The following is a 17,665-nucleotide window of genomic DNA, read 5'->3' as shown; positions in this document are numbered from 1 at the left end:
GGAAAGATGGTGTATTCTGAGAAAACTGAATTGCAAACAACTCTATAAACAACTCGAATGTGACAATGAGATTTCACCTCCTCTGTATGCGGATGGCTAAACTGAAAAACCAGAGCATGTGTTGAAACAAGGTTAAAAGTACATCTTAAGAAAATTTGTAAATCTAAATATCTGTTACTTGTTCAATTTTTTTAGCTGATCTGAAACTAGCCTTGAGAGCAGAAGTCAAAGCTTGGATGACAAAGCTGGGGTGCCATTGTAATAAGAAGTATCGAACAGAGATGGAAACCATTTTCACTTTTATAGAGGAAACCGGCAAGAAATTAAATCGCCCCATCAAGGATCTGGATGATATAAGAACAGTCATGTCTACATTAAAGGAGATTAGAGAGCTACAGATCTCCATAGACTCTCAAGTTGGGCCTATTGAGGTAATTAAAAGGGTTGTTGCATACATGGCTACTGTTTGTACAAAGCAATTATTTTCTGAGTTAAAGCTTAACAATACACTTTTAAAAGGTATGTTTTCCTATGTGTTAATGCTTCCTGGACACCTTTTATGCAAGTAATTCTGATTAGGACAAATGTAAACTTGTTGAGACAAGAGGTGGCTTAGTAAGCAGAGTAAAGCAGAAATTGAATGATTTAGATGAGAGGGAAATGAAAATAAGAAAGTTTTTTGATTCTTTAGAAGAAGTCTAATCATATATGAAAAGCATTGGTTTTCCTACCTATCATTTTTTAAAATTTTTGCAGCAGCTTAGCCTACAGAGGAGGAGAAAGCTAATGTCAGGCAAATTAGGGTATGTTGTATGAAAATGCGTAGGGGTGGTTGCTTTGCCAGTGAAATATATTATGGGTGGAAAAACATGGACAACTGACAACCTTAAAGAAGTTCATTTACAAGAATAGATTCATTTGACCAGAAGCATAGGGCTTCTAGTCAAATCAGAAATAAAAATATACAGTTTCAGTACGTGGTAGATAACAAATTGGTGATATAAATGGAGATCAGTGTTCTGAGAAAACAGAGGAGCAGAGAGCAGATTTATAATTATGCTAATGAGAAGTAGCTATCACTTTTGAAATAGTTACGATATTTTAGTTGTAGTAACTTTTCACATGGCTTCCTACTGTTTTTGTGCTGAAAAAGTGAAGTGGGGCTTAAATGTGCATATGGAACAGAGTTTTTTTTGCTTCACTTTTCTGAAGGCCTCTGGTTGGTTGTTTCCTCATAGATCGCTTCCTGCAATATTCCGCCTGGGTCATGGTAAATAAGGCACATATCAGAATAACATCATTATTAAATGAAACTAAAATCTGTAGGCTTTAATTGAAGTAGTTTTTAGGGAGGCAGATTGCACTAAGGCAAAAAATCTGTCACAAGCAGAAAGCTGTGTGAAAGGTAAGGAGCTAAGGAGAGCTAACTAGTTTTCATTTCGATGTTTCTTTCAGTTTGGCATTGGGTTGCTAGATTGGTGCAGATTGCTATGCAAAACAGCAAATTTCCTGTTCTTTCTAACAAATAATTTTCTATTCTTAAGTATTTAAAATGTTAGCATGCATGTATGTGTAAAATTAACTTCAGTTACTGTTTTCCGTATCTTGACCCAACCTTCTGACAGGAGTCTTATGCTATGTTAAACAAGTATGATCTACTTGTGGCCAAGGAAGAGACAGACAAGGTGGACACTTTGAACTACACTTGGGAAAAACTACTAGTCCGGGCAAAGGAGGTACAAAACCAGCTGATTTCTTTGCAGCCAGACTTCAGAGGAGAGCTCATCAGCACTGTGGTGACTTTTATTGACGACTGTGCACACTTCTATTTGGATTATGATCAGGTGAGTCTCCATGATGCATTGTACTAAAGGAGTTTTTGCGGAGCACTAGGGGCACAGAAGAATTCTGGATGTATCTCTGCTGGAAGATGTTTTTGCTTACAAATGTGATATTTGAGTTAGATGTATGTCAGGCTTTTGTTATTTTGTGTGCACGTAACTAAAGCCTATAGTGCTACTAATCAGCTCTCAGCGAAAAGGTGGTGATGTGTAAGGCTTTACGTTATGCAGCTTGTTAGAGCACACAAATGTGAAGGTTGGAATGAATGAGAAATTATTTGAAGTGTTAGCATGTAAGTTTTCTGATCCTGAATATATGTACCAGTTGCTCCAGCTCTTATATTCTCCTTCTCAGTAGAATATAAATGAGCCAAGCTGAACCAGTCTTGTATCACTTTCTAATTAATGCTGATTTTTACCTTGAAAAAAGAACTATGTTTTCTAGTTTTCTGGTTTTCTAGGGAGAGTTTCCATTCCCTGTGTTTTACAGTGTTAAGAAGACTCCTTCTGTATTAAAAAGAAAATAAATTGCCTTCTGTGTTCTGTACCAAAAACTAAGCAGTTGTGTAGGGAACTGTGTGATCTCTCAATTCAGCTTTTACATGATGTAGGGGTGAAATCCTGCAGTAGCATTATGACTGAATTTAGCATTTAGAATTTTCTCTTTAGAAATAAGCTATGGTTATTATTTCCCTCTAAATTCACTGTTTAACTGTTTCTTTCTTTCTTTTCTTTCTTTCTTTTTTTTTCTTCTCTCTAGAATGGGCCAATGGTGGTCGGCTTAGAGCCTCAGGAAGCCAGTGACAGGCTTACTATGTTTCAGGTACTGTTAATTCCAAGGCATTGGTTAAAAATTACACCTGAAGGCTTTGGGAATGTGAATCAGAGTAGCTGAACTAATTTTCATTGATAAGTAAGGTTACTGATTGGACAAAATCTGTTTTTAAACTTAAAGGAAGCCTAATTAGAATTTTTTTTCTATGAGTTTGTAAAGAATCCTGATGTTGAAAATCATGTTTTCAGGAGCTGTACAAGAAAAAGGCTGCATAGATAATGAGTAATAATTACTAGATTCAGATGTCCTAATGTGAAAGCCTACTCTCAAATTTAGTATATTTGTCTATAAGCTGTTTTTGCGTTCATCATTATGTTTTATGTCTTTTCCTCACAAGGCTTCACTTTTGCCCAATCTCATTGTTCCTCTCCTGCTGTTCCCCCAAAGGTTTCCGTTCAAATGATCTGCTTCTCCTGCTGAAATGTTTCTTCATACCGTGGTTACTTTCTGTTCCTGTAATGATGGCTTCTAATTGTTTTCCTTTTCCCACAATGCAGTTAGTCTGATTTCCTCCTGCATTCCTTCAGTAATACAAAAATTGACAAGTAAATTTATTTTCTTTAACTGCTACTTAAATGTAGTAATCCTTACTGCAAGCCTTCGTTAAAAGAACGTCACAGCATACACATAGAGGTAGAATTTGGTATATCCACCTTTCACTGCTTTGCATATCATACTCCACCTCATTCAAGTGCAGGTTTCACATTTACTATTTCTTGTGTCACTGGGCCTCCAGTGACAAAAGGAGAAAACAGCCTCCCTGCCAACTTATAAGGATGTGCCTCTGAATTCCTCATTCTCTAAAAGTTACTATTCTCAGGAAAATCTCAAACAATAGCTGTTGACAGTGTAAGTTGTTAGCATTTCCTATACATATTTTTAGATTATTTCTGATTTTATTTGCTAAGGCAGCTCTGAGCATAATGCCAGACCTTGAGTTTTGACTTACTTATTTTTTATTTCTCTTTTTAGAATCGATTTGATAATCTCTTTCGGAAATACATTACCTATACTAATGGAGAAGATCTTTTTGGTTTGCCTATTACACAGTATCCTCAGTTACTTGAGATAAAAAAGCAACTGAATCTGTTACAGAAACTCTATAATCTGTATAACAATGTAATTGACACAGTTAATGGCTACTATGATATTCTTTGGTCAGAATTAGACACTGGAAAACTTAACAGTGAACTTTTGGAGTTTCAGAACAGGTAAGAAGCTGCTGATGTTTATGAAGATGCCTCAAATACTTTTGTTACTTTTTAAATATGATTAAAATCAGCCAGCACCTGTAATCATATCTAAGCATGTTTTTGTTCATCGAAGCATAAATTTTAATTGGAAAATATATCCAATGCTAATTTAATAAAATATAGGAGTCAGTTTAAGCTATAAATGTTGAGGCTTTCTGTTCCTTAGGAAGCTTCTCAGTTAACTGTTTATTGACAAGATTGGAATATTCATGAAAAATTAGTATCTATTTTGTTTATAAATGGAAGTTTAATTTCTTTTACTCATCAGATTATTATTCATGAGACAGAGATTCAGCCTTGTTGTCTAACGAAAGTTATTGAATTACTGATTGTTTTTGCTGCAAAATGGAATATATTATATGCAGAGCAGCTGAATATTTAATCAAACTGGGAATCAAATGATTTTAAGAATTAAACTTACCTGTCCTGAGGAAAAGGGTTTCTGCTAGAGCAGAGAGTAGTCCATATCATAAACCTGGCCAAAAGATGAGATCAAGATGTAAAGTGGTCCAATTGTTTCTGGGTATCAGTTGGACAAAGTGTATCAGAATAATACAACTACACAGCCCAGCGTGAGCAAGCGGGCTGCCAGCTATCAGATAATAAAGTAGAAAGGAACCAGTTTTCTCATGTATCAGATCACATGTAGAGTCTTTAAAATGTAGGGAGTATGAATTTAGAAGATATGCGGTCTTCATTAAAACCCTATGGGGGGGGTAAATGGGCAGCAGTAAGAATATATGAAACTATTTAATAAAGCTTGGATTATTTTTACATAGATGCCATAAGCTTCCTCGTGCGCTAAAGGAATGGCAGGCCTTTCTTGACCTAAAGAAGACTGTTGAGGATTTGAGTGAATGTTGCCCATTGCTTGAGCGTATGTCAAATAAAGCAATGATGCCCCGGCACTGGAAACGGATTACAGATCTAACTGAACATAACTTTGATGTCGAAAGTGAAACATTCAAACTGAGGGATATCATGGAAGCTCCACTACTAAGATATAAAGAGGAAATAGAGGTATTGGGAAGGAACAGAAATGGATGCATGAAACTAGATGTGATACTAGAATAGTATCTGAGTAAGATTAGTATGAAGGAGAACAGAATGGTAATCTTTCTAAAGGAAAAAGAGGACTGGACCACCACTTCAGTTTTCTGCATAAAATAATGAAGCATGTATATTGTGGTGTCAATGCCTCTCTTTAAAACATGCAGCTTGGCCCAGGAATTAATTTTTCAGGGCGATTTGCTTTGCAGTATTAAGGGTATGAAATGTAATCACTCTATTATTCTTTTATGCTCACCACTGTTGGCCATATTGTGATGTGGGATATGGGTTATTAGCTATGATGTTCATTTGTCTGTAGATCTTTCCACTCAATAAATAATTGTTAATTGCTAACTAGGGTTAATGGAAATACTAGTTAGTTTTGGATACCAGAGGCTTGAACTGTTAATAGCTTGTTTTAATGTGCTGTTTATTTAAAAGGATATCTGCATAAGTGCTGTGAAGGAGAGAGACATTGAGCAGAAGTTAAAACAAGTGATAGCTGAATGGGACAACAAAACATTTATCTTCGCAAACTTTAAAACCCGTGGGGAACTTCTCTTAAGAGGAGAAAGCACATCAGAAACAATTGCTAGCATGGAAGACAGCTTGATGATTCTTGGTTCTCTCATGAGTAACAGGTAAGAGGAAAGGGAGGATATAAATCCTGTAGGCTTTGGTTTACTGAGCAAAGCTGTCTTCCACAAAGAAGGAAAATAAACATTTAGATCAGTCAAAATGAATAGCTTGCTTGTCCTTGAGCTGTTCATGGTCTGATTCTTGTTGTCTATATTACTGCCTTAAGCTCTTTTGAAAGAAAGTGGATGCAGTTCTGACTTCCTGACTAATTACCTTGATGATTTCCTTGGAGCAAGACAGTGCTAATGAGTGTGAAAGGGACAATTGCACGGAACTGCCCAGTTATGGTAGGAGTCCTAGTGGCATCACAGGCACTGCTACTCTGCCCTCAGTGCTAGGTCACCACCTCTCTTTCAGAGCCCATTGCTGAAGACACAAAAGATCACAGTTAAAAGGAACTTCAGTTTGTCCATTTTTGTTCATCAAAACCCCCAGATATAATAAGGAACACAAAACATGATTGTCAGGCAGATGTTCAAAAGCAAGCATTCAGCTGATAAAGACCTAGTCACTGGGAGTCTTGCAGCTTTCAAGATGTTGTCCCTTTCTGAAACTGCATTACTTCAGAGTGAAATTTAAATCTTGCTCCTGTTCATCTCCTGTTGGATTAGACCTGTGCTAGACACCATGTGTTCAAGCAGCAAGTTGGAGCTAATCTAGTTTACACTGAATTGAGTCAAGTGTGGATTTGTATTCCTTCACTTCACAAAGTTGAAAGTAGCAAAATTATTCCTCCTTCTTATGAATAATGTTTTGAAGTTTGTACTGGCTTTCAAAGAATTGTTTTCTTCCTGAAATAAAGCAAGTGTCTTTTTTATTTTAGATACAACACACCATTCAAGACACAGATTCAAAAATGGGTGCACTATCTTTCCAACACAACAGACATCATTGAGAACTGGCTGACTGTGCAGAACTTGTGGATTTACTTAGAAGCTGTTTTTGTTGGTGGTGACATAGCCAAGCAGCTTCCAAAGGTTTTCAAACTTTTTTTCAGCTAGATTTCCTAGATTTTAAAAGTAAAACTGAACTCTGATGGCATCATTAAGGCAGTAACATAAGCTTCATTGTTTTGGTACAAAACTAGACTTGCTAACATATTAGGTAAACAATGCCAGAAGAAGTATACTATTAGAAAGAAGAATTAAAATTAGTGATCCAGCTGATCTTTTAATGTTGAAGTTGTTAAAATATTAATCAATGCCTGCATAAGTGTCACTTCTTACTAACCTATTAATACCTAAAATTTTGCTAGGAATCCTTGTCTTAAGCTTTCCTGCACTGCTTTTTGAAGCAAAAATCATCTTTCATTTTTACAAAAAATATTCAAATTTGGAGCATATCATTGAAAGTAAATGATGTAGTAAATCATAGTAAATGATGGAGGGGAAAAAGTGCTTATTGGGCTTGACAGTGAAGTAGAAAATAAACTATATTGTTTAGGCTGAAAGATTTGTATTTCTCTAAGCTGAAAAATCCTTAGTGTTTGGACACTAGTGATTTCTGGTGAGAAGATTGCTGATTCTGTAAGCAAGTGCCTTTTCGGTCTTCCCTCTTTCTCCGTCCCTTCACCTCCATTTTTATCCCCATGTTTCAACAGGAAGCAAAGCGTTTCTCTAACATTGATAAATCCTGGGTGAGGATCATGACCCGAGCCCATGAAATACCTAATGTTGTTCAGTGCTGTGTTGGAGATGAAATCATGGGACAATTACTACCACATTTACTAGAGCAACTTGAAATTTGTCAGAAATCACTCACAGGGTAAGACTACTATAGGGCAAGAGCACTATTTTGGGCAGATGGCTGTGAATTATGTAACTACACAAAGAAAAATTGTTTGCATACTCTCCTGTGGACTTTGCAAATATCATGTTCTTATTCCCTTCTGCATTCAGCTGAACTGAGTAAATATGTTCCAGATGATGTTACCCCTCCAGAAAACTTGCTAGCATTCACTGATAAGTATTTGATGTTTGACTAAGCTCTCACTGTCCAGCTCTGTTGAAACTAAAACTGGTTCAGCCTAGTTTCAAGTCAGCAAGTAGTCTAGATCCATATATCCTATTCCAACCCTTCCTACATCTCTGGGGTGAGTTCAGTATGGAGGATCTGAAAGGCAAGTAACTGACAAAATATAAAAATGCTTTATTTCAGTTTAGTTTCTTTTGAGTGATGATTATGTTCCATCAAATAACAATAGCTTTCAGTGAAATGACTCCTGATGCTAGAAAAGTAGCTTTAAAGCAGATGCTTAATGTGAAGGTATGGTGGATAAGAATTGTTATGATTACCACTGATGAAAAATGCATCAATATATTGTGAGAAATCTCACCCTAAAGAAGGAGAGAATGCATAAATTAACCTAATTCACTTCCTATCTCCTCCCCTTCTACCCTCAATTTATTTTAAATGCAGGTACCTGGAGAAAAAACGCCTCCTATTTCCACGATTCTTCTTTGTGTCAGATCCAGCTCTCTTAGAAATTCTTGGCCAGGCATCAGATTCTCACACTATACAGGCTCATCTGCTGAATGTCTTTGACAATATTAAAACAGTCAAATTCCATGAGAAGGTGTGTGCTGTCCCAACCTCAGTATTATTTCAGATTGTTAAACAATGCATGATACTTGTTAAATAGAAAGTTTCCTGGGTGCATGGTGCATCTGATTGTTTTACAAAGCTCATCGCTTACTTGATGCTGTGTATGTTTTCTTCCTGTAAGGTATGATTTCATATCCTCATTTCCTTAATAGGAAAACATTATGAAAAATAGCAAAGTAAACTAAAAATTTACACTGGTGCTTGGGTTTCAAGAAAACAAAAACAAAAAACCCACTAAGGAATTTTGTGGCTTAATATAGGCTTGTGTCCTCTCAGATGAGCCTCTGTTTTTTTTATGAACGTATTTGTTCGTTCAGATTGCCTGTATATGCACTTAGTCATCAATTTTCTTAATTGTAAGAAAAAAATCTGGCATCTGGTCTCTCATCCATTTCTGAGCCACCCTTTATGTTCTTTCAAACAAGTTGTTGAAGAACGAATTTTTTATACCTTTTACAACAACAGTAGGTTGCAACAAAGATGTTTCCTATGGATATATATTTAATGTTTTTCTTAGACATTCTTTATCTCCTCATGCATTTGAAATTTCTTTGCTTGAACATATTCCTTAACTTCTGTGTTTCTATTTTTTTTTTAAAAAAATTTATTTTAAGGCCAGAACTTTTGGTAGAGCATTAAGCCACCACTAATAGGGAAGAGTGTCCTTTATTGTTGCTGGACAGTGGATGCCACTACGGAAACTGAGGTGAAATTTAAGAATTTTCAGTGTAATGGGCTTTATCTAATTGCTCAGCTGATACCAACATTCTAAAGCCTTTCTGGACCAAGAATAATGTTTTAATTGATTTTATGTCTTGCTTAGCAGATTGGTATCATTTACTAGTTACATAAAAGAATTTAATGGAGTGATGGCAGGAAAATCATGCAGTTATGGTAGAAATATGACAATTTTTCACTGCAGTGCTAAATCTTTAAATCACAAACTGTTCTTTCTTTGTTTTTATTAGGTATATGATCGTATATTGTCGATTAGTTCACGAGAGGGTGAGACTATAGAGCTGAGTAGACCTGTAATGGCTGAAGGTAATGTGGAAGTTTGGCTCAATTCTCTGTTGAAGGAATCTCAGTCATCACTGCATTATGTTATTTGCCAGGCAGCCATGAATATCCAGGAAACTGGCTTCCAGTTGACTGAATTTCTTTCCACTTTCCCAGCCCAGGTAAAATCATTATTAAATTAGTGAAGACTTGCTCACAAATGTATAACATATTGATGGATTTTCTTGTCTTTGCAATCAAAATTGCATCTAGCATTATAAATGCAAAACTGACACTTAGCTTTATCTTAATCAACTCAGTCTTTTAAGTTCCACTTAAATATCAAAACATATCTTGAAGTTCTTGTTCAAAAAATTGCCAAATGCAATAAATTAATGCAGCAGATTTAACCCTATTTCTTTACAAGCTCAATACCTGACTATTGTAGGAAAAGCAGTAAGATTGTCTATGTTTGTTTATGTATTCAGAAAAAGTTTATTGCAGAAGGTTGGAGTGGAGGGAGTAGGACTGAGGGAAAATTATTCTCCTGCTCAAAATTTCTTCATTCATGATCAGCAATGTTGTTGTAAAGGAAATAGAGTTCATGAATTATTGAAAGAAAGAATCTGAATTGAAGTGTCAATTACTCACTGACTGATTCTTAATTCTATATTGTAATTGTATTGAACAGTTGTATCAGCAGTGCCTCAGAGGCAGTGTCTGCAAGACCAAAGTTTGGACTTAACTATGTATTTAGGAATGTGATTGGGACACAAAATAAGTGCATGGGTTCAATGGCTGTATGGGTGCCTGAAAAAATTATTTTATGCAAATATGGGTAGAACCATTTCTTTAGGTTTGCCATGTCTATGAATGTACATCCTAGATGAAAGAAACAATATTATGATGCTTAATATTTCTTGTTTCCTAAGGTTGGGTTGTTGGGGATTCAGATGATTTGGACACGAGACTCAGAAGAAGCTTTGACTAATGCTAGGTATGATAAAAAAATTATGCAAAAGACAAACCAATTTTTCCTGGATCTACTCAACATGCTGATAGATACGACCACAAAAGACCTTAATGCAGTGGAACGAGTTAAATATGAGACATTAATCACTATCCATGTGCATCAGAGGGACATCTTTGACGGTCTGGTAAGTGCTGAAAAATTCACAATGGATATGAAGAGGTAGTCACATAAAACAGTGTGAAAAGACATGAAGAAAATGTTGCTATGACCTATAAACTCCTTCCTCTTAAACTAAGCATTTAATTTCAGGACTGTAATGATTATGTGACTAGGAGTATTATAGAAAAACTCATTGCAATCAATGTCATAACTTCTCTTTAAGTAATTCAGTGTTTCTTTATTTCTTTTTTGCCTCACAGGCACTACAATAATTTTATAATGCTTTCTGCTGGCCTATTTAAGTTAGATGCCTCACTATGATCAATTAGGGACTTTTTTTTCCCCACATATGTTGTGTGATGCAAGTAAAAGTGCTTTCTATGGACTAAACTCTGAATCTCAAGGAATAACTCGAACGAATGTAGTGTTACAGTACAGGATAAAGCTTGCAGTTGTTTGCTGCTGCTATAACCTCTATTTTAATTTCTATAGCGTACCTAATTATTACTTAGGTATTTATTTATTCACTTCACACCTTATCATGCTGCCATAGGATGCTAAAATTAGGAAAATGAAGGTATTTGCTACCTAAAAAATCACAGTTAAAAAATAGCATACTTTTTTTTATACTTAGAAAGTGTAAAAAACACTCTGGACCTGGTTCTGAAATTAAGCTGCTCAAGAAAAGAATTGCTGAATTTTAACCCATTGCTGGGTTAAAAAGTGAGCAGGTACACACAGCTTTTTATTATAGGACCAGTTCTTACTAGTAGAATTCCTCTTCCTAGTAGTCCTGCAAAGCCTCATAAGCCCCTCTTTTACATGCAACTTGTGAAGCCTCTTTTTTAGTAGAGGTTTTAACTCTCAGCTATTCTACTTTGGATTTCTCCCAACTCTGTCAAACTTGTTAACTAATATGTATGCACTATGGCACTTCCTTAATATACCTTTTTTTCTGGCTTGTGTGCAGGGTCATACTATTCTCATGCCTGTTTTCGTTTAAGACAAAATATCATATTGCATTCTTCCTCCTCAAATGTAAAACTCAAAATGGTAGTTAAAAGAAATGAAAGTTCTAATGTTAACTAGACTTAAAGACTTTTGTTTGGAGATGATAGACTATTTGTTTTCTTTTCTTTCCTCTTCTTAGTGTTGCATGCATATCAAGAGCCCTACAGACTTCGAGTGGCTGAAACAGTGTAGATTTTATTTTAATGACGACGCTGATAAAATGATGATTAATATCACTGATGTGAGTTTCACATACCAGAATGAATTCTTGGGCTGTACTGACAGGCTTGTCATAACACCACTTACGGACAGGTGACAAAGACTGACTTTTTTTCCTTTACTCTTTGACCCCAAATCTAGGCTTTTAGAAGCATGGTTAAGTCAAGCCTATTGAGAGGCAAAATAGATCTCTGCAGAGCTTATCCTCCTTCAGTGTCTTATCAGAATCAATGATTTAAAGTGGGATTAATGAATATTTTTGTTTTTATGCCATATGATATGGAATAACTTCATCTTTGCTACATAATTGCGAGTTCTTCATGTATATGGTATATGTGAACATGATCCTTTTTTATAAGATCCTAACGTACTAGAGAATGAGGTAAATTGTACAGATAGGTATCTGCATGCAGGGAGAGGTAAGGAAGGAAAGACAGTTATATTCACTGCAAAGGACTGAAGATCTTTGTTCTAGAAAGATGTGGAAGTAATTGTAATCGGATTTTACCAGAGAGGTCTACCTGCCTAACTAAGTAATAACATGAAGAATGTTTGATAAGCTGTCAGTGACAAAATAAGGATTTAAAAAAAATATATATATTTTTTGCTATTCCATACAGCAAATTCTAGAACTTTTCTTTATATCCTTTGATAGCTGATGGTTTACAGCATCACACAGGCATTTCAATTGTGAAAATAGGATGCACTGTATGATCAAATTTAAAAATGAAAAGAAAGAAAGCAGACACAGCTGGGTTTCAGGGTTGCACTCCACAGTAAGTATTATGTAGCTCAGACCTCATGCAGTTAAAGTGATTTAGGAAGTAAGCTAACCAAACTAGGCTAAGCAGAGTCACTGTATCTGCTTTCTTCATTTCTTGTGGTCTTTCAGGTTCTTGATTATTGAGGATTACCTATTCCTCTACTTTGCATGTGAGGAAGTGAACCTTAGTTTTACCCGCATCAGAGGCTGAGTGAGGTGTTTTTCCTTCTGACTTTTTTAAATTGTAATTAGAGGCAGTTATTTCAGCAGTTTTTTGGCTTCTTTTAATCAGGCCTTCCTCATGTCAAATAATATTCAGTAAGAACATCAGGCATACACAGAAAACTGCATACTGTGGTCCACTAAGTCATGGTAGCCTCTTACCTTTCAGATGTTACATCACTTTGGCTCAAGCTTTAGGCATGAACATGGGTGGAGCTCCTACAGGACCTGCAGGAACAGGAAAAACAGAAACTGTCAAAGACATGGGACGGTGTCTTGGAAAATATGTAGTGGTCTTCAACTGTTCAGATCAGATGGATTTCCGAGGACTCGGGAGGATCTTCAAAGGTAAGATGCAGCTTATGTGAAAGTTACAAAGACTCTGAGAATATCTTTGTAAAACAAGATAAACACAGCAGCAGCAGCAGCTGTTTTTCAGCCTTTTAATGAATGCAATTAATTAATATCTTGTCAAAATATAAAATACCAGTGCAACACTGTTTCCAAGGAGTAAAAAAGCATAAAAAGTATAAGACAATTTACAGGGCTGTATTGATACCCTTAAATTAATCAAGGAGGACTGTCAATATGAAATGAAAAAGCTGTGAGTTTTTTCTTGATCTGGTGGAATGCATTGGATATGGTTTCTGTATTTTCTTACAAACATCAAAATTTTTGTTGTTTGAAAGAGGTGCGTGAAAGGTGGTATATCTGTTTAAAAACATCAATTGGCACAATATTTACATGGAGATGACAATTATGCACTAGAAATTGATACTTGTTAATGATGGCAAATGTGAAATTAAAGAACAAGTGGTAATCCTTTGCTATTTAGCTTCTAAGGGCTTATATTGTTACGAGTAAGTGCAAACTGTGATTTCTTCCTCCTTGCCCTCCTGTCCCCTCCCCCCCACCCTCAGCCGCCCCCCCCCCAAAAAAAAAAAAAAATCTGAGAAGGACTGGATCCCTCACCTTTTTCCAGGTGGAAGCAATTTTACTGTTCATGTTAATCTGTGAAATAAGCTGTTGACAACTAATTTCATAGACTTAAGTTATTTCTGGATTTTCTTATGGAACTAAATAAATAATAGGGCAGGGGCTTTGCTTGAATTCTTTTGTGAAGGTTTAAAGCAGGGATTTTTAGGGGTAAGAGAGAAACAGGAAAATCATCCAAAATACTGAATGAAGGAGCAGAGATCTAGGGCTGTAGTGACCTAGACAGCAAGCCTGAGGGCTTTTGGAACACTTTGGTACATTCTTGTTTGAAAAAGAATTAAACTCCTCTCCTTGTCCTTTTCCCATTTTGCCAAAAGGAACATTTATTTCTTGAGGCAGATGAATATGATTTTTGGCTGATGAATTGCACTAAAAAAGGGCTAACAATATAATGATCAAATGCTTTATTATTTTTCTCTTTGAAGGTCTTGCTCAGTCTGGCTCCTGGGGTTGCTTTGATGAGTTCAATCGTATTGATTTACCAGTACTATCAGTAGCTGCACAGCAAATTGCAATTGTGTTGACATGTAAGAAGGAACGTAAAAAAAGTTTTATTTTTACTGATGGAGATAATGTGGAAATGAACCCTGAATTTGGCATCTTTCTTACTATGGTAAGTACTCAAGAGGTATATGGTATACCAACGATGATTGTATAACAATCATTTCTAACAATTTCTAGAGTATATTAAAAGTACTAACTAGCTCTGAATTCACCTAACGTGCAGAACTCATTGACAATATGAGAAGTGAACATGATTACAAAGATAATTTACAGGGTCTTTCAGTGACATCAAGTGTCTGCAATTAATAAATAACCCAGTTTACTCTAGCAACCAGTCCTGCAAGGCAAGTTGTTATCTCAATGTCAGATTCCTTTTGTGTACTAAAATATATATTCTACTTCTCAAAGTACACTTTTTGCTGCAAGTACAGAAAAATGAATACATTTAAGTAGAAGTAGCCAGTAGAGGTAGTGTTTTGTTAAGACAAATGAAATGTAGATCTGGACTGTTCAAGTAATAACATTTTTTATGCCTCTTTGATGTAAAAATTACTAAAATACTGCAGAAATTACTGTAGAAATATGATGGTAAATATGCCTAGCAATTCATTTTTATGTGTAATTTAAAGTAAGAGGTACTTTTAACTGCACCAGATTATATGTTCTGTTGCTGATTTTCTGTGCAAAGTGGAGTCAGTTTCCAAATTCGTTCTTCTCTCCAGAATCCAGGATATGCTGGACGGCAAGAACTTCCTGAAAACTTGAAGATCAACTTCCGTTCGGTGGCTATGATGGTTCCTGATCGCCAAATCATAATTCGTGTCAAATTGGCGAGTTGTGGTTTCATTGCTAATGTTGTATTGGCAAGAAAATTCTTCACACTCTACAAGTTGTGTGAAGAACAACTCTCAAAACAGGTGATTATTTTCATTTGGGGAAAGGTTATCTTACAGAAGTGCCGTATATGGCAACACAAGTTATTAATGTCTACGTGGAGAAAAAGGGGCAAGTTCCTGTTCACCAAGTAAACTAAATAACACTTGTAATTCAGCAGTGCAGCTGTCTGCTGTCCTGGAGGATTAGTTCCTCCTAGATATTCTGTGTACAAGAATGGAAGTGTCATTTAAAACACTGCTTATTATTAAAATTTATCTGCAATGAGTGGTGATGACTAACGCAAATAAAGGGCTTATGTATTACTTTTCCCTATAGAGTAAATCAAGAGGCATTTGGTTTGGGCAGCCTATGCTTGTTCAGGTGTTTCTCAGATAAAGTTAGTTTCCAAAGTGCCCAGTGGATTCAAAATAGCTGATTTCCTAATAGCTCATTTCTTGATAGTCCTTGAGAACTTCATCTTGGCTCAGAGACTTGAATCTAAACTTACTACATTTATTGTTTCTGTTATTATTAAAATTTATCTGCAATGAGTGGTGATGACTAACGCAAATAAAGGGCTTATGTATTACTTTTCCCTATAGAGTAAATCAAGAGGCATTTGGTTTGGGCAGCCTATGCTTGTTCAGGTGTTTCTCAGATAAAGTTAGTTTCCAAAGTGCCCAGTGGATTCAAAATAGCTGATTTCCTAATAGCTCATTTCTTGATAGTCCTTGAGAACTTCATCTTGGCTCAGAGACTTGAATCTAAACTTACTACATTTATTGTTTCTGTTGCACCTTAAAGTTTAATAAATGGTAGCAGTGGTGGTGAACTAAGTTGCCCCTGGTTATATAGCCAAAGGCTGGTTACTGGGTGTTAGGAGATGTGTGCCACATGTACCATACTCATACATATCCATACCTTGAATGATAAATATGAATTGTTTGATCCCTATTAACTAGGGGAATTTCTTTTCTTTCCAACATTGCATGGTGCCTAGGTGCATTATGATTTTGGCTTGCGGAATATATTGTCGGTATTGCGTACGTTAGGAGCAGCAAAAAGAGCAAATCCTACAGATACTGAATCTACCATAGTCATGCGTGTGCTAAGAGACATGAACTTGTCTAAACTGGTAAGTTCCAAGCACCTGATAAAATTATTCAACTATACTTTGGGGCAACATGCTTTTTTGGAAACACGATTTAAATCTGCTAAGAAGATCTGCAGAAGATTGGATGTGTCCTTTACACAGAAATTGGTTTGAAATTGATTTCATTCTCCTGATGGCCTTTTCTGTTCAGATTTTTTTAATATATTTCTCCTGCTGCCTATAGAAGTAAGTGACTAAGTAGAAGTCTGTGTAATGATGTCTTTAGAATTTTTGACCTAACGTTTTCTGCTTGCAGTATTTTGACACACTTTTAAAATAATACATCGTTATTTCTAGTAATGAGTACCATCTCATAGGTCTTCAATAGCTAACAAAACCTCTTCTACTACTGTGATACTTCCTTTCCTTTATTTTCTTTTATGCACCTTAAATAAATAAATAAATAAAATAAAACAAAACTTCATCCTATCACATTAAAAGAAAGTCTTTAACTCTTATAAGCCTAAATAAATCTCTAAAAACATCAGGAACAAGCTATGTTAACTTTACAGGCATTGAACATTCTAGCAGAATTCAGCAAAAGGAGATCATGTAATGCTTCCAATAATCAAGTTTGTTGAAAATAAACCACCAATATACAGACTGAATTTACTACAGGAGATTTTAGCAATGAAATACTTATGAATAGTACGTTACTTGTCTATTTTTCCCCACTAGATTGATGAAGATGAACCCTTATTTCTGAGTCTAATTGAAGATCTATTTCCAGGCATCCAGCTTGATAAAGTAGGCTATCCTGAACTAGAAGCTGCCATTGACAGACAGGTAATGACTCTCTTGATCTGTACTGCTGTGTCATAACCAGCAAGATGAGAAATCTAGGAAAATAATTTATATCTTATCTATCCAGCTGGTATATTTGCTATTTAGAGGAAAAATATGTCTTGCCATAAGTTGCTACCATTGGTATGTTTTTATTAGCCTTATTCTCAAGGATGTCCCTGAACTGCTGCTGGTGGTGGCTTGTGGCTTCCCAGTGGATCACTTGTGGTGACTAATTTGAAGAATGCGTGTATATACCTTTGCCTTCCTGATCCAGGATTTAATAATTGTATAAAAACTAACAAGACATGATTTTGAAAAAGGTTTTCCTAACACATCATTTCCTCTATTTCATTTCTCACTGGATCTCTTGGACAATTTCAATAGGGCTTACTTAAGAACATAAATGGGATATAGAGGGTTAATGAAGTATGTATACATTCAAATGATCAGCTCTATTTTAGACTTTTCTCCATTTTTTTCCTCCAGTTCTCAATAATTCCTCAGAAAGTTATCTAATAGTTAAACAGGGAAATAATAGTTAAACAGAGAAGTAATAGTTGAACAGAGAAATAAAAAGCTTGAAAAGTATCAACATGAATATAGTAAAAATAGTAGAAGAATTTTGACTACGTGGCTTTTCCATTTACTTGTATTTATGACTTCCCTAGCAAGGAAGACTTGAATCATTAGCTAATATGTATAAAACTGTATTGCTTTCTGTAATTTATACACTTGAAGTTTTTTATTAAAAAAAAAAGAAAAAAAAAGGACTTGTGTAAATT

At 35.6% G+C, this 17,665-nt stretch overlaps 1 protein-coding gene across 2 annotated transcripts in view; it reads left to right on the top strand.

Moving 5' to 3' along the window:
• Positions 1 to 17,665, top strand: part of DNAH5 (dynein axonemal heavy chain 5) — a 139,459-nt gene that overhangs the window by 50,018 nt on the left and 71,776 nt on the right. For both annotated transcript variants that reach the window (XM_062567994.1, XM_062567993.1), the window contains exons 24-40: positions 196 to 431; positions 1,626 to 1,844; positions 2,602 to 2,664; positions 3,649 to 3,887; positions 4,709 to 4,949; positions 5,421 to 5,620; positions 6,442 to 6,595; positions 7,219 to 7,382; positions 8,037 to 8,193; positions 9,191 to 9,403; positions 10,154 to 10,378; positions 11,504 to 11,676; positions 12,738 to 12,916; positions 13,990 to 14,177; positions 14,791 to 14,985; positions 15,945 to 16,079; positions 16,776 to 16,883. In XM_062567994.1, the coding sequence (XP_062423978.1) occupies positions 196 to 431; positions 1,626 to 1,844; positions 2,602 to 2,664; positions 3,649 to 3,887; positions 4,709 to 4,949; positions 5,421 to 5,620; positions 6,442 to 6,595; positions 7,219 to 7,382; positions 8,037 to 8,193; positions 9,191 to 9,403; positions 10,154 to 10,378; positions 11,504 to 11,676; positions 12,738 to 12,916; positions 13,990 to 14,177; positions 14,791 to 14,985; positions 15,945 to 16,079; positions 16,776 to 16,883 (3,089 nt within the window). The remainder of the gene's footprint in view (positions 1 to 195; positions 432 to 1,625; positions 1,845 to 2,601; positions 2,665 to 3,648; positions 3,888 to 4,708; positions 4,950 to 5,420; positions 5,621 to 6,441; positions 6,596 to 7,218; positions 7,383 to 8,036; positions 8,194 to 9,190; positions 9,404 to 10,153; positions 10,379 to 11,503; positions 11,677 to 12,737; positions 12,917 to 13,989; positions 14,178 to 14,790; positions 14,986 to 15,944; positions 16,080 to 16,775; positions 16,884 to 17,665) is intronic.

This window comes from Rhea pennata, chromosome 2 (genome assembly GCF_028389875.1).
Source record: "Rhea pennata isolate bPtePen1 chromosome 2, bPtePen1.pri, whole genome shotgun sequence".
NCBI lineage: Eukaryota > Metazoa > Chordata > Aves > Rheiformes > Rheidae > Rhea > Rhea pennata.
Note: the sequence above shows the minus strand (reverse complement) of the source record. Positions and strands in the feature narration are given on the sequence as shown.